The 17262-nt window shown below is 39.3% G+C and overlaps 1 protein-coding gene across 14 annotated transcripts in view; it reads right to left on the reverse strand.

The window, feature by feature from the left end:
• FILIP1 (filamin A interacting protein 1) overlaps positions 1–17262 on the reverse strand; it is a 136968-nt gene that overhangs the window by 27897 nt on the left and 91809 nt on the right. For all 14 annotated transcript variants that reach the window (XM_086876325.1, XM_086876322.1, XM_023922344.2 and 11 more), the window contains 2 exons: positions 15350–15523; positions 13191–13369 (listed from right to left, as the gene is read on the reverse strand). In XM_086876325.1, coding sequence (XP_086732451.1) covers positions 13191–13369; positions 15350–15523 — 353 coding nt within the window. The remainder of the gene's footprint in view (positions 1–13190; positions 13370–15349; positions 15524–17262) is intronic.

Here is a 17262-nt window from a genome sequence, read left to right on the forward strand (position 1 = left end):
AAGCAGTTCAAGAAATGCATTCCTGAATAAAGCAGCACTTGCAACATTTTGTGACCAGATAAGAAAAACAATAAATAAAAGCAGCAGAGGGAATAGACAGGAATCAAATTTCAACTTACCTCTGAAAGTCAGAAATGATACTTTGCATCTGGTACAATTGCCTACTACAGAGGAGAGTAACTGGGAAGCAAAAGATGGAATTGGTTTAAAAATTTAATGGTGTGCTAATAGACCACACATTTCTTTGATAAGCTGCTTTCTTTAAAAATTTCCTAACTATGCACAGCAATAGATTCCTCTTGTGGATCTTAGAGACTTGTAACAAATTATTGCCTGATTATAAAATTCAGAGCCTTGTAACCTTCTCAGGAGACTGCCCTGCGCTTGGTTGCCTCTGTACCTTCAGTGCAGAAACACATCTTAAATTTATAGTGAAGGCAGAGAGCTTGCAACTCTCTCCAAGTTCTCAAACATGTTATAAAAAGCCCAAATATTTCTGTTTGTGCAAGCAAAGCTTTTCCTAAATTTGTGTTTACTTACATACATGAAAAGGTACACTGTGTGCTTGCCAGACTTTTTTATTTTTTGTTCATAAAAGCTTCAAAGCAGTGAAAACCTTCCATCATTATTTTGTTTTTCTTTTCTTCCCTTTTCTTGGTTAAGTCAAACTCATTTGGTAAGTCAGACCTGACCTGCACTTTCTGCTTACAGTTGTCTCCACTGAGTGCAACAGATAAAAATTAATTCAGTAAAAATGAGTCTTGATAGAACAAGAAAATTTTGAATATTTAGGGAGGGAAGAGGCTGATTTTAATTTGCTGCTGAAGATATAGTGAGCAAGGTGATCTACTGTGCCTTTTGGAGAGAGAGAAACAAATAATGAAGATAAACGCAGTAAATTCTTGAAACATGACTTTGTAGGAAAGGCCTGAGAAAAAGACTTCAAGTTGGACTGTGCTGTTGTATCTCAGGCAGTACACTTTATATGGCATACGTCATGCACATTAAAAAACTTCATTTGGTGAGCTGCGCTGACAGCTGGCTTTTTTCACCTTTGTTCTTATTTAAAACAGGTTGTTCCATGCAGCTGTTAAAGAAACTGTGCGCACACACGCGTTTGCACACAGGCTTTTTTATTGCTCCTCAGATCTTTCTAAATAAGTCGTGCTGCCGGGGTTTTAAATTATTTTTCTCTTTACTGCAGCATGAAAATCACCCTACACTGGCATCTGCTGCCTTTTGTGGAAGCATGATTCAAAAGTTTAACAAAAGCATTCCTGGCTGTTTGGTTTTTTTTTCATGTTGCACTCTACCCCCTTCCTTTTGGTTTTCTGCTTTCTTAACACTTGTGTGTATCCTTTTGATAGCTGGAAAGCTCAGCATCTCCAATACTGCTGGGATTCTTTTAAGCAGAAGTGATTACAGCTGAAGCAGGACCTGTCTGTGTCACGGTTATTGTTTCATAGTATGACTTGGTCATATTTGGACAATAAGCACCAGGAGTCTCATAGAAGCCTGTTATGGCCCTTCAACAAGAGAGTCTTGGGAGCCAAGGGAAAAGGTGTCCAGGAGCTTGGACAGGTGCACTTGGCAGGATGCCACTTGCTGCCCTCTGTGAAGCATTGTTGTTAGTGCTGGCTGTTTCACTTACCTGTGCTATATCACAGAACCTCTCCAATGCTGTCTGTCTGCTCTGGGCTCCACCCATGTTTTTCTAAATTACTCGCTTTGGAGGTGCTAGGTGTTCATGGGGAAAAATTAGCTGGAAGAGTGAGCTTGAGGCTTTAAAAGCAGGGAGAACCATGCCTATTCTCAGTAACCCAGAGAGAATTAGTCTTTTGGGAGTGTCTTGGCCTCTTTTGCTCCAGCTGGGTCTAGGATGTGAAATTAATCCTGACTGATTTTCTCCTTTCTGTTGCTTTTGTTCTGTTGGCCTAAACCCATCTCTTTGCTATTCCTCATTCTTTACAATCCAGGACCATCAGTTCAGTTCTTGCCCCATTGCTCTCACTCCTGCTGACCGTTCCTGGACTTCCTTTTCTTTTGTGCTTCTTCTCACTGACCCTTCCTTCAAGCAAGGTAACACAGTGACTGACTGTGAGTGAAGGGCACATGAGTCCTGCACCTAAAACTAAAGGATGTCTACCTCACTGCTCCCCATCTGATACACCACTGGAATATAGTATTTGCTAGAGTGAGTAAAACTAGTAAAACTAGTGGTCAGGAAAAATGAGAGAAAACAGAATCCAAAGAATTCCTGCTTCATTTTAGCATCAAACCATAAAAGTGATGGTGTGTCTGGAATCACCACAAGAGAGTCACAAACATTGGAAAGTGTACCAAAAGAATGACAAAGTTTAAAATCTGGATTTAGGAAAAACCATCAGTAATATAATTGCACACACTGGGCAGTCAAGCATGGAGAAGCTCACAGCTGTACAACAGCAATGCAGCTTGAGAGCAAGTAACTGTTCAAGTGGAGTCAATATAAAAACTCATCTGTCAGTGCAAGGTCTCAGACTTTTTTAGAAATACAGCCTTTGTGTGCACATGTTTATATCATATTCAGCCACCTTGGTCACAATGGCATAAGAATAATACAATACACACCTATAAAAGCAGGGAAGAATAAATAGTCTAACAAATATTATTTCTTGATTTTTAAATTACTTCCTGTGAGTGTCATATTATCAATGATTTAGCGTATAATGAATACTCAGAAAAAATTTCAAATGCTGTAAAAGAGCAGTCAGCAGCTACTTTTATGATCTAGAGAGGGACTGACAGATTTTAACAACATCAGCATTGAGTAATCCTGGCTGTCACACCACATCCTAATATGCCATATCCCAACTCTCAGTCTGAAAGGCTGTGAAGATATTTCCATTATTTTCCATGCCAGGACCCTCAGTTCTTGCCCTGAACACACTTCCCACTGTGTGGGAGCACACGCTTGCCCACCACATCCATCCCACAGCCCCACATTTGCTAGTGCTTTTTGCCTGTGCTCTGGAGGTGCAGCATAAATGGGCACCTCTCCCCTCACAAAAAAAAAACCAAAACAAACCAAACCAAACAAACAAAAAACCCAGCCCCCCAAACAAAAACCCCAATCCATCACAACTGTGAAAAATATACTCCCCTACACCTAAACAAAGCTTTCTGATTACCACATAGCTATTTACTACAGCTATCTATCTGGCTCAGTTCTAAGGTTTGCTGATTGCAGTAAATTTGTGTCTATTAAGAGGTAGTTAGAGAAGAGTCTGTCTTCTCTAGAAGAGTCTGATAGAAGAGCTATCCCCAGCCAACACATAGGGCCTTGACTCACCCAAGGTTTGAGCTTGCTATTTAACCTTTTACTTCTAGTTGCTTAGAGCAGAATCCAATAAAGACCCCCATAAATATCTGGATTGCAACCAATGGAGAACTTCAATCAAGGAAAAGATAAAGAAAACAAACAAAAAACAACAATAATAATAAAAAAATCCACCCAAACCAGTACACATATAAATATGGATGTTCACAGGCATCTGATTTTTGAGCAGATCCATATTTTGGTTGCCCAGATTTGCCACATCCTTAGTAGTCCCAGCACCTTGCCTGAACTGAACATCATTCCTCACCTGAAGTTGTTTGAGCCTTATGAAATACATGTCTTTAAAAGCAAGAGCTTTGTTCTGAAGGTGAGAGGAGGACAGGCTGATCACAGCCATTGCACAAGAACAGGAGATGTCAGTGCTTCCATTCAAAGAAACATTTCCTTGCACCAGCCCCTGTGCATCCCTTGCCTCAAAAACTGCATGTGTGGTTTTATTTCTCTCCTCCATCTGAAATAATTCTAGTTTGCACTACCCCTTTCCAAAATCGTGTCCTGACTGTAGCCTGTTGAGTATATGAAAAGCAAAAAAGAAAGGCCAGGGAAAACTCAGGTTCCAAGATGGAGAGCAAGCAAGGAGAAACTGAGCCAGTCTTATACAGTAAGTGGGAATTAGAAAGTGCTGAGCTTGCCTTTGTCTTCAAATTTCTTTCTTCATGTCTGTATTACCCTCTGAATAACTGCAGGGCTTATGCAATCTGGCCCTGTTGTTCTCTAATCAGGTATTCAGTCATTAGCTGTTGATGTCCACTGAGCACCCTCACTTACAAATCACTCTTATTTTTTAAAATCTTCTAGTGACATAAGTGCAAATGATGCTTCATGCACAAGGAAGCAAAAACTTACAGCCTCCTTGGTAGAATCAATAGGCAGTACTGACCAAAAATAATTCAAAACACAAAGGCATAATTTGGCTGTGCAAATTATGTAGAAAATTATTGTCATTAAAACTATTGCTATTATTATTGCTGTTATTATTATTGATTATTATTGTTACTGTTATTACTATTGTTATTACGATTACTATGATGAACCAAAATGCATATATAAGTTATATAAAAATATTGTTTTACAAGAAATATGTACTGCTGACAAGTTAATTTTCTGGAGAGCAGACTCCCATACAGAAGCTGTAATTCCACCCAAGAAGCTGCTGTACGTAATACATTTATATATGCATGCATAGACTTCTACAGGTACAAGCATACACACATTTCAGAATTCCTACTCTGATTCTATTAATCCCATTAATCAAGAGGAGCTCTACTGACTTCAAAGGAATTGCAACAATGCCAGCTTTGTGCTCGTAAAATCCAGCATGAGGAATAATTATTTCCTAAGACGTGAAGAAGATGGATGTAGAAAGTTTGGGTGTGCTAATGGTGCGCTTGCCACTGAAAGCAAGTTGCACTTGTTCTGTCAGGTGAGGACATGAGGCAGTGAAACCAGGACAGACTCTCCTCCATTGCAGGATTAGCCATGCCCACGTCACACCAGCTGTCCTCCACACTGCCCTCCTGCCTGCCTTTCACTGGGATGGACACTTCTGGAAACCATGGTTGTATCCCAGGCAGTAATTGTCGAAATGAAAAAATGTTGAAAGCTATGTATCATTTTCAAACAAGTTAAGTCATCTAGGAAAAGCCTGACATTTAAATGATGAAAGAGAATACATCTATCCTTTTCTGGTTCCTCTGAAAATGAACTTCTTAAATGTACAGGAAGTTTCATTCTATGATATATGTACTTGTCACCAAGAGATACTTTTTCAGCTATGACATAATTGCTATCATCAGAAAAGCATTGCTGTCATTCTGCTATAATTTAGCCTCATTTTCTGCTCATTTCATCTTTCCTCATTAGAGCATTACATATTCAGCTACATTACTATTAATCATTCCCTAACATAAGAAATTGCATAACAAAGCTGTGTAAATGATTTTTCAGTTTCAAAGCTAAACCAAAAATTTTAAAAATATATTAAGAAAAGCTTATTTTTTTTCTCTCTTTCAAGTGAAAAAAGTGTTTCATGTGGATTTCAGTGAAACATTTGTTTCAGATAACTAATTTAATTTCCATTTTTGTCATTTTAAGAAAAGAAGAGGATAGAAAGGACTGTATCTTAGCCCAATTCACCAAACCAACAAGTGAAAAATCCTCCCTTTTTTAGTAGATCAAGTGATCTGCCTAGACCAGTGAATTCCTCTGTCTGAAGTGAATTTCAAATGAAATTTGAATACTCAGACACTGACCTACAAGAAGATTTTCATCTCTTTGATGTAAAGAACCCAAAATTATGTAAGTGACTTGTAAAATAGAGCAATTTTTCCCAGGAAGAATGGGAACAGATACCCCAAGGAACCAGTGATGTGACCAGGAGGGCCTCCCCTGAGAGGTGGATTCAGGTCCCAACAAATTGACAGAAGGATTAAAAGTTTACCATGGTCCAGGTGAGTGGCATAATCACAGGGTTATTTGGTGTTTTTTTGACTAGCTGGTCTTGTGAATTAGGTCGCCAGATTTTCTTTGTTGACATTAATAATAGTCTTACACCCAAAATGGTATGTCCTACTGAGTTTTTAAAAACAAGTTACTGGAAATACTAACTATGGCAACACAATATTATAATCAGGCACATACTCAGGTATGTTACAAATATCTGATGAATTATACATTTTTTATTTCTCTGCCCTCACATTTGCACAGGCCTTGGCAAATTTCACAAAAACGCTTTGTCTGGATATTTGCACCCCCTGAATTTTTTATTTCTGCCTTAAGATCTCTTCACATACAAGCCGTAAAAAGAAATGAAAACTGAAATGACATAATATAAAACTCATTATTTCTGATCTCCAGTGATGCTGGAGATACAGCAGGAATGAGAAGAGGTGCACAACTTGGCACCCTTTTGGGGAAAGAAGATGGAAAAAGCATTACCTCTGTTTAGGGTTAGGAAAGCTTCCATACAGGCTCACTGATTCAGAATAACCTCCCTAGTCAGATGATGCCTTGAGGTTCTTCATACAATTTGTGGAAGTTATCAGACCATACAGAACAGGTCTTGGACACTAGTAGGGCATTAGGGGCAGTAGGTCATACACTTTGCTAATTGGACTGTGAATCTCTGCACAGGTAAACTTTCATTTAAACATAAAGCAAATATCCAACACATTCAAGCTTGAGTGCCTATTGTCATGTATTTATACTTATAAATAAGTGGTATTTATTTAATTTTTTTATGAATTCACTGAAACCTGGCATTTCAACTGAAACCTGTTTCTAATCTTTCTGAATGAGGAAGCAATTTTCCCTACATGACCCTGATTCAATTCTTGTTTTCTTTGCCTAAAAAAATGACAACTCAAAAAGATGGCCTCAGTAGAGCTGTGAACTGATATTTATTTCAGTAGTATAATAACTCTGAAACATGCCAAAAGCCTCTTAAATGTTAAAATTGTTACCTATTGCACCCTGGACAGAGTTTGAGTTCGTGAGTAGATTTTGAATGAAGTAATTTTTTCCCCCTGTCTGACCCTGGGAGCATTTGAATTGATGATTTTAGCAAGTAAACTTGCTAGGAATAATGAAGTACATATAGCTTTGTATAATAATTCTCTCTCAAGGGCTGTGAAGCTAATGCCTACTTAGAAAAAAATTTGGAAAAGTAGCTGAAACAACACATGATGCCATTTTATATAATCCCAGAAGTGACTGAAAGACTGGACAGTTTTGAGGACTATCCAAGTGTAAAGAGATGGATTTGGATTACTCCCAGCTCACATTGTGTAAGACTTGCAATACTTTCATATTGTTTCTTCACAATCAGATGTAACTGTTTGTAGTCTCGTTTTCAAATTACCTTTGGAACCATTTTCTTGGAAGTTGGGACCAGATTCATTAGTTAAAACATAAACTTTGAGTCATTGCTGCCTTGCAGTCAGCTAGAGCTCTAAAACAGGACCTGCAAAATGGATGACCTTCATATTTACTTAACTGTGCAGAAATTGTATTTGTCATTGCCAGGTTTTTTAATTAATTTGTTTTAATAGACTACCCCAGAATTTCTGTGACCTTGTGAATATATTACATTGACAGAAAATAGCCAGCTTTTCCAAACCATACTGATTGCATGTCAGCCTGAAAAGAACAAAAATGCACTGCTGCCCTTGTCTTCTACATTATAATATTAAAAGTTTAGAGATGCACTGACTGAAAAGTAGACAGAGTAACTCATTGCTTTAGTAAGGCTGGTAATGTGTGGTAAGATGAGTAACTGATATAGGCAGTGGTGAAGCACCATTGGGATGGCTTTTCCCTTTTTATGGTCACAGTTTGGAAACCAGGACATAGAAGCAATGTCACCATATGAGAAGAAAAAAAAAAAAAAAAAAGCCAGAGTAAAAATATGGCTAAAAACTCTTGGGGGGAAAAAATTAAAAAAAAATTTAAAGAAATAAAAAAAATCTGTAAAATAGCTTTATTTCCAGACTTTAGAGGAATCACCAACAGATTACAGTTACAGGCCAAAATCTGTGTTACATGTTCGGATCTTATACCTCACCCCAATATTTCTGTATGGGCCTATTCTAACTACAGAGTTTGGCTTTATGGTGGTAAATCACAGAAATTTATTAGTCCTGAGCACTTGAACACTTCATATTTTTGGCTTGATTGTTCTTTAAACAAGTAATTGACTGATGGATACTCTGCCCTGCTGTCTTCCTGCCAGCTCCTTTATTTTACAACCTTCATAAAAATCGAGGGAAAACACAAACTGAAAAGGCAACACACACAAAATCTCTAAACTATATCACACTCCAGCCTTTACACTTGCTTGAATCCATGAAATAAATACAGGGAAACAAAAAGGCAAGCACTTCCCAATGAAAAGCTTGGTGCTGCCGTCTCGTGGGAAAGGGGAGAAGGGAAGCTTTGGTAATAAAAGCAGAAATGCAAAAACGGGGGGGAAGGGGAGTTTGAAAACTTGTTAACATCAACACTCCCATTTTTGTTTCAGGAGGGCTGTGTGCTTTATTGCTCACAGATCAGTTTCCTTTGCAGGTGATGTGGGCCCAGAATTACATCACCAGCAGAGCAGCCAAGAGCATCTCGGTGCCAGCATGACTGAAGTAGAGAGGAATGTATTATCACAGACCTCTGAGGGACTTGCCAGTGCATTCCTTGCTGGGGGTGCTTCAATGGGGGAGGCAAAGAAGAGACAATTTTACGTGAAGGCTGAAAGGGAACTTTGTGGAGGAAAGAGCCGGGGTCACAGTCTTGCTGTCTCCTCTAGGCAGATCTAATTATGGCCAAGTACTTCAAAAAGAGGGTTTAACTAAAACCAGATTTAGCAGGGCAATGCTTAGGAAGTACAGACTGAATCCTCAGCCTTGCCTTTGAGGAAAATGTGAAATGCTTCAGCGCACCAAGAACACTTGCCATGGTTGTAAAGAATAATTCGAAGCACTGAGGAAAGGAAGAACCAATATTAAATCCTCATCACTTCAGTGAAGTCTTACAATAAAACATATCTATCCTTTAGCACAGACAACACTGAGATACGGGCTGTATGCTTCCTGATCACTGTGTTGTGGGGTGACAGAGTCTCAGCAGTCTCAGGGGTAGTGCTGGAAATGATCAAATTACTCACAAAGCAGTCACACGGATCCCCCATAACAGAGCTCCAACAAAGCCTTTCTGCCACATCACACCCTCTGTTTAGCAACCCATATCTCATCCATATAAAAGAAGTTCCCTCCTCCTCCCATTTTTGTAGGCTTTCAGGCTATTTCTTCAATCCATCCTGGGTAGCAGGACTGGCTCAGTGGTCCTCACCTCAAGCCTCTTTCTGAACCATTGAAATTAATGGGAGCTTTCCAGTGCTTTTAATAGGAGCAAAATGTGCTGTCAACCAACAGGATTAAAAGAAGGGCACAAGAAAAATTTTTCAGAGATTAGCACCTGTAAAAATGTCAGCATTTTAAGTCTCATCTCCTAGGTCAATCAAAATGTCAAAGAAACGCTGACATTACAAAGGTCTCCACCCTTTGTAATTTCCACCAGAAAAAAAAAGCCCTGCTGATCAAATGAAAAAGTATATATTTGATAAACTAAAGATTTCCCCCCAGTCTTACCCCAAGTTCCCTAAAAGGGAAGGCAAGAGGACTGGGACTAGGCAGCACAGAGAACAGCCAAATACCATTTCATGTTAAGCCTGCTTTACACAAGAATTTTTGGGGTCATGAAGTACCAATAGCTGGTTTAGCTGTGCCCAGCTCAGCCCAAAGTCACGCCACCAGCTCCCTCCCAAAAGCACAGCTGAAGTTTATGAGGGAGCCTGTGCTGGGAAAACTAATTTTATCCCTGAGGCTGCTGATGCCTGGTCTGCTGCTCTCCAAGCGCCCACTGCAAGCCACAGCATCAATGCAATTCTGACCAGACCCTTCATTCTCCACCTCTCAGACCAGAGACTCCTTACAGCACCATCTATCATCCCAGTCTTTGAGGGGGCCTGGGGGCCTTCAGCTCTTCTCCATATTCCTCAGCCTCCTCAGGAGGCTCCAGGAGGGTGTCTGCTTCTGTATGTCCCAGAACTGGAGATACCCAAGGACAACTTGATGTTAGAGGAACAGCAGCTGAGGTATGCAAGTGTTGGAAAGGGAAATTTGATTGCACTGAAAAATAGAAAATACTATCCATAACTTTCAAACATAATTAGATACTATTATAGAACACTATAAGGAAATTTGCAAATTTCCTTCAGCCACCAAATCTGTAGAAGCACCTTCCACTAAAACTACCATATTTTTTTCATCTCCACCTGGCAAATGGTCATCACTACTCTTTTTCTGTAACATGCCAACCTTTTCCACAGTCTTTCTTCAGGTCAGTTACACTTGGTCTTGCAGAGCCAGCACCAATAGCGAGGCCCTTCAGCTTTCTCCATTCACCCCCACGCCCCCAGCTGTCTACATTTTGAATATCCCAGTGCACAATTTTCTCTTTCTTGTACTTTTGTACTTTTGTACATTCATCATTATTTTTGAGAAATCATGTTTTCCTGTTACTTCCTTCCCTTATGAGGCTGACCTAATAATTAGTCATTCATAGGAACTGTTTGCTTTTCTATCATGTTGTTGTAGATGGATTAGAGATAATGTATGAAAGCGCATGTAAAAAATATTCCAAAGTAAATACATTAAGAGAGTGTTAGACATACATTAGAACCGAGGGATATTTGTTTCTTAAAGAATTAATTCCCTTTTTGCTTTGTTCAAACTTCCACAAGACAGCAAAAACAGATGTGGCCTGTGAAAGTTGATGTAGACAACAATGGTTAGGAAAGATTGATAAAATACTGTGAGGAAAGAAATTACTGAAATTACTTAGATCCAGTATAGAAATGATTGCTTCTCTCATTGTAGCAGACTGCTGTGGGATGGCCATCCTGCAGCACTGTTCTTCCTCTGGCTCACCCTGTCTCATTAACATTATAACTGCAAGTGCAGCAGAGTGGCTGACGGGCAGAGTTCAACTCTGTGTCCCTTTTCTTTTTCATGGAGACTACAAGTCTGTTCAGCTCTTAATAAAATAACCCTCAAAGTACCACAGTAAAATGAATTATATGTATAGTGGTACTTATAAAACAAGAATGCCTATGCAGGACCTTAAAAAAATGCCTTTGGGCAGGTCAGTTCTCTATCCCAAAGTGCAGATTGAGTATGAGTTTCTTCTATGCTTTAATCTGTTGCAAATTAATTTTTTCATTTCAAACTCTTTCTTTTTGACAAAATCTATTACCACGTTGGGGCTTTTCTAAGAAGTCATCCTATCACCCTCTCCTTCTTTGTAAAAGGCCCTCAAACAATACTACTGCTAGTTTTTAATACCCACAAAGACATGGATGCAGCCTCAGTTTCATGTGCACTCATAAAACCAAGGTAAGAAATTGAGGTAATTTAAGACTTTACACTTACTAAGTGGTTTCCAGCCCATCCTGATTTTGCTAATCTGATCTGTAAGTGATCTGAGAGGAGGAACCTGAAGAGGGAGGTATGTGCATCTTGGTTTTCTATGTTTAGCTACATGCCATGTTCTCTCTGCTTGGTCACTACTATCTTGGAACAAATTAGTGTCATAGACAAACAAAGTGGATTAAATAGCAAACACCAGATTTCTGGTGTTAACATAAATCTGAAGGGCTTCAGCACTGCAATTATTCCCCTGCAGCCACCAGTACAGAGGTGCTGGTGACTAAAGCCAGTGGATTTAATTGCTCTTAAAGATCTGCTTTCAAGAGAAATTCAAATTTTCCTTTCCTTATTGCTGTTTTTCCGAAAATTGTAGAATGTAGAAACCCTGAAGTTTGAGAGAGCAGGAAGGGTAAGAGAAAATGCCCACAGGTATGGGACATGATATCTTAGCAGTGGTAAGACAAAAAGCTCTTTAATCACTTCATTAAAGGAAGTCATTTCAACCCAGGTCATAATAGTAGACTATTTAGTGGTCTTCACAAATTGAGAGGGAATAATAAGAAGGCAACAATTGTCAAATAAATGTGAATATTAAAATGCAAAGATGTAAATGGTATTTTAATACCACTTTTGTAGCATTTTAGTGGCTGCATGTCACACATACATGGATATTCAGCAGAGAGACAAAATGTCTTCTATGAGAATCAGATGTGAAGTTGCTCCTTATTTGAAAATACATCTTTAATTTCTTAGAACATATTTATTTTTACATTTTTAATTTTCTACTGTGAGAATCAATTTTCTAAGGTGCAGAAGCATTTTTGTTCTTTAAAGTTTGCCACTCAACCCAGGAAAGTAAAGACAGAACAAAGCCAAAACCTATTAAATCAGGAAATATGGTCACTGTAGCTCATGTGCCACCTACTCAAAGTTGGCACTGAACTGAGTTCAGGAAATACACTAAACAGTTTCACTCCTGCCTTTTCGCAAATGTCTGCCACAAGCCTGTGGTTTCCACAAAAGCATTTCTTCTTTGAACTTGCCTTAAGTATTTTTCTTAGAGGCTTTTTTATTTTTTTTTTTAATAAAAAGAAACACAACATGGATTGATTTCAAGCAGTTTGGTATAAGGACAAAAATTTCATATTGAAAAACTGAGGCTGTTTCTGAGTGCTCAGTCATAAGCTAAGGTAGGTGATCTTTGTCTTCTTAGAGACACAGTTTACTCGTCCAACAAGCAGGATAAACACTCAGAAAAAAAGAAATGTGGGGTGTATGAGACTGTGAAATGAACACTGCAGATAGTCCACCACAGGCTGGACATATTTTGAAATGCATGATAATATTTTCATCCAGGGGAACAGATAACTTGCCTGAGGCACGCATCTTCAAAATATGAAAAAGAATGCAAATGGTTTGTGACTTTGCAAGCCTAAATGCAAAGGGCACGGCAGTATCCTAATGTGTGTTGTGGTTTTGCTTACCCTGCCCTCCTGCTGTGACAACAGCGCTCTGTCCTTCACAAAACTTTGCGCTTAGCTAAGCAAGCCAGTCCCAAACTTAGCCAACATAAATAACATCTGATCAAAAGCTACCTGGAGGTGAACCCAAAATGGGTATGACTAATTCAAAACAAATTTGTTTCTTAATTCAGGCTCACACTAGAGGAACATTCAGTGGTATCCCTCCATCTCCAGACTCGCACAGTAACGTGCTCACAAATGACATGAGTGGACCAACATTTACAGATGTTTAGTGTCATTTAAGCTCAGAAAATACCAGGCCATGCCACTGCTGAAGGCACAAGCACTGGGACACTGGGGTAGTCTTTTACTCACCTCTCCCGCTCCTGTTCCAAGAGGTTGGTAAAGTCATCGCTCTTGTTCATGTAATCTGTATGTTTATGCTTCTCATTTTCTAGCTCGTAAACGGTGCGACGATGGCACTTTTCTGCCAGCAGGAGCTGTTCCAGCATGCGCCGATATGTCTCTTTCTGCTTTTCTTCAAGTCTGTCCAGCTGGATTGCAGGAAAGGAGAACAGACTGTTTTAAAGGTCGCCATGCTTTACTTCATCTGGTTTATTAACCAACAGTGTTGTGCTCGGTAAATGCAACTCCCGTAATTTTACGTCTTGGGTTGTACATAAAGCAGTGACTAGAAATAAGAATAACTGCCCCATGAAAGTATTGATTTATTTGGATGACATATTAGCAATAAATGTATACATAGTTTTCAGATACACAAAAGACAGAACTTCACTTGGCTTTAGGGTAACAAGTAATATTGTTGCGGTGCCATATTTCCCCTGTGGTGTGGTGCTGTGCACACTTTCTTCATTTCACAGAGAAAAAGCTGTAGCTTAGAACTCAGAGCCTGGGAGTCTGAATTCACACCCCTGTCTGGGGACTAGATACTTGTATGTGTGGCATAAAATGTAATCTGAAGGCTGAAATTTGGGTTACGCATCTTTAATACGCCTCTAAGTCTGCTGAGATAAAAGAGACAAATTATTTCGATTCTGTCCAGATTCAGTTTTACATTACCAAGTACAATTAATTATAAGCCTTAGGAGTTTCTCCTCAGCCTGTTTTTTGACAGAAATTCTCTTTATTCACAACCGTTTACCCTTTTGGTTTTCTGCATTTTTTTTTGGCATATTAATTTAATATGCTGTTTATTATTCAAACAAACATTAAAACCAGGGAGGTGTGTCTAAAAAGTTGCCAGGGCACTCCAAATCCACCACAGCTATTCATGTTGCTCCTTTGGTGCAGATGACCAACTCCAGCCTTCTCCTGCCTTGGTACTTTTCTGGTTGCCTACCCCCGGCACAGTGGCTGGCAGAGCCTGCTCTGCCCATCCCCGTCTTCACCCTGTGAGAATCTCATCCTCCTCAACCCCAGCTTCCCTGGGCTGCTCTTGTTTCACAGAGTATCTCAGCAAACAGGGAAATAAGAGAGCAGGAGAACCATGGCAATTTGCTCTCCAAAAGCTGACCATAGAAGTCAAAGTGAAAAAATCATTGCATTTTATAAAAGAACCAGGTTGGCTTCAGCTTTTCAGAGTAGATCTTTTGCATTTATTTTTTCTATTTTATTTCAACATAAGCCTTGTGAATCTGCACATGATGAAAGCCTTGCTAAGCTCTTTTAATCTTGTTTGAGAGTGTATTATGTATGCTCCCACATACTAAGGGTTGATTTGCTTATTTACTATCATCACAAAAATTCCAGGAGATGCTTCAATGAGGACACACAGTACCAAGATATCCCATGGTAGACACAACTCCTGGTGAACAAATGAAATGTTCTAATTGGATGAACTATGAAGATTTGGACAGGCACTACAGTATGTTATATTGAATGTTGTTGCATGCTCCTTCCCCTGGACTGTTATGGAACTGTGAACAGGAGCAAAAGCTGTTTAATTTGGCATTCCTGCTGGCCTCAGACATTCTCAGGTCTATCTGACATTCATTTATTGCTTAAATTTTAAAGCAAGGAGTCCTGTGAGTCTTCTTTAGGTGTTGAACTGACTTTGCAGTCCTAGAGTTTAAGTGATGTAAAATTAATACAGATTTATGATCCCATAAATATGGTCAAAGTCAATCTCCAAAGGTCTTCTTTTCTTAACTACCCTCATGACAGTGTTCTAGTATGCCAAGAAAATCAAAGAGTAGTTACCAGTGCTGTGAGCAGTAGAGGTCGAAGCCTATAATTGAAAGGAATTTAAAAACCAGAAATTTAACACTCAAAGATTTGGGTCTTGCTTAACAGCACCAGCCCTAGGAAGTACACAACCTCTTTATGGTTTGTGTTCAAATCCAGTGACTTCACTTACAAATTCTACATATAAGTGAACAAGATTTTGTTTTCAGTGTATAAACTTTGTGTTATCCTCTTGCATGTTTTGCAAACATCCAAAATATATATGGAGCCTCACTTCTGGTTAGGCTTGCCCTGCACAGACACAGTGCTGTCAATCAAGAAGTTGTTACCTCTGAAATTGGTTTCTCATAGACGTCTTCCCCTATAGACTTTTCTTGGGCAAGAATGGCATCCCTGTGTAGCACTCGAAGCACATTCTCTGGAGTTGCAGACCCATAATGAGCTTCTAAAACTTCAGGTTTGGTTTTCTCTGTCTTCAGCATGTGGATCACATCCTCCCTTGCCTGTAATATTGCAAATCACTATCATGAGTCAACCTATTAACAAGGAACATGGGGAAAATTAGGGCATTTCATATGTGCAGACTGAATACACAAAAATAAAATAAATTAGAAAAATGACAGGCTGTCAATGCAAATATAAAGATTTTGGGAGATAAGAGATTAAACGTGATCTGTTTTTACACAAATATTGTACTTTAAAGGATGAATTATTCTGTTCCTGCAGGACATTACATTTGAATGGTATGAATTTTTCTCTGAGTTGCAACTATAGCCAGGGAACATCATTATTCTTCATATACTGGATTTTAGTTGTTGCCCATGCTGTTTCCTGAAGGGATAAGGAAATGTGTAGAACAAGCAGCACAAGAGAGCTGAACTAATATTTCTCAAACAGCTACTTCCTAGTCACTCCCTAACTGAATCTGTGACTAAATATTCTTTTCAAGTAACTTTTAAAAGAAAATTTTCTATTTTTTTTTTCTTTAAACAAAACCCTAGACATGTTGCAGGCCCCAGCTAATGAGATGTGGAAAGTGGGAGCAAATCCTCCCAGCAGTGGAGGATGGCTGTGCTGCTGGAGCTGGGGCTGGGAGCAGGGGTGCACCTGAGGCTGAGGGCAGCCTAGAGCTCCCTGCCCCAGGTGGAAGCCCCCAGTTTCAGGCAGCATGAGCAAACATCTGGGCATGATGGGACAGCTCTGCAAGGCCACCTGGCTATGAATAAGGAGCATTTTAGGGCTGTGATGTGGACAAACACTTAAGCCGCGGCTCTGTTTCTAATGACACTTGCCAACACCTGTTAAGCCATCTGTAAAATGGGGGCAGGGCACCTGCTTGTCTTTCAAGGCATGTTTATGAGGCCATAGTCCAGGGAGGGACTGTAAAACCTACAGGTTTTTGGTGGGCAAAGGGGAGCTCCTGGATTTCCTTAGAGAACATCTTTCCCACAAGTGCAAATGGATGGGGGAGCAGAAGTGTATGGGCATTTTTTTTCTTGCCTGTCTTTCTGACAACCATGTGAGCTTGGGAAGTAAATTAAGCACTAAGGAAGGGTTCAGACATTTTAGGAAAAAATCCTTTACAAAGCCTGCTGCTATGTAAGCAATGGCTGTTTTAAGATTTATGATCTGACCAACTCTTCATGCTTTCCCATGCTGTTCATAACAGCATTCAATTCATCCATCCCTGTAGCAAATCTTAAATCTTTACCCAGAACCATAGAGGCATCACAGCTCAGCAAAACCACCTGATTTTAAAATGAGCAAGAAAATAATTTTGGGAAATGGCAAAGACATTTTATTTTTTTTTTAATTTAAAACAGTGTAACATGAAAATAAATAATGAACTTCAGGCAAAGATCATGCTGTCTAATTAAGAACTAGCCCAATTGCACTCTATAACATTTTGTAACCTTAAGTAAAGTCTTTGCAGTTGTCTGCAAGATACAAAAAGCAAATTGGAATGGTATTCACATTATTTCAAAATGATAGTGGGAAAGGTTCATCACTTATGGATATTGCAACTAAGTGAATCATGTGGGCTAGTCCCAAAGAAAGGCAAAGAGCATGTACACCTCACTACATTACATCCTGAGACTGTGTCACTCTCAGGACAGGAAAAATGTTATTTTTGGCAAGTTCTAGGCAGGTTTGCGAATGTATTACTTTTCTCTAGCCCTGTAGAAATAACTGATGTCTTAGTGTCTTCATCACCACGAGGACAATGCTTCTATATTGAAGA

This window comes from Cyanistes caeruleus, chromosome 2 (genome assembly GCF_971803275.1).
Source record: "Cyanistes caeruleus chromosome 2, bCyaCae1.hap1.1, whole genome shotgun sequence".
NCBI lineage: Eukaryota > Metazoa > Chordata > Aves > Passeriformes > Paridae > Cyanistes > Cyanistes caeruleus.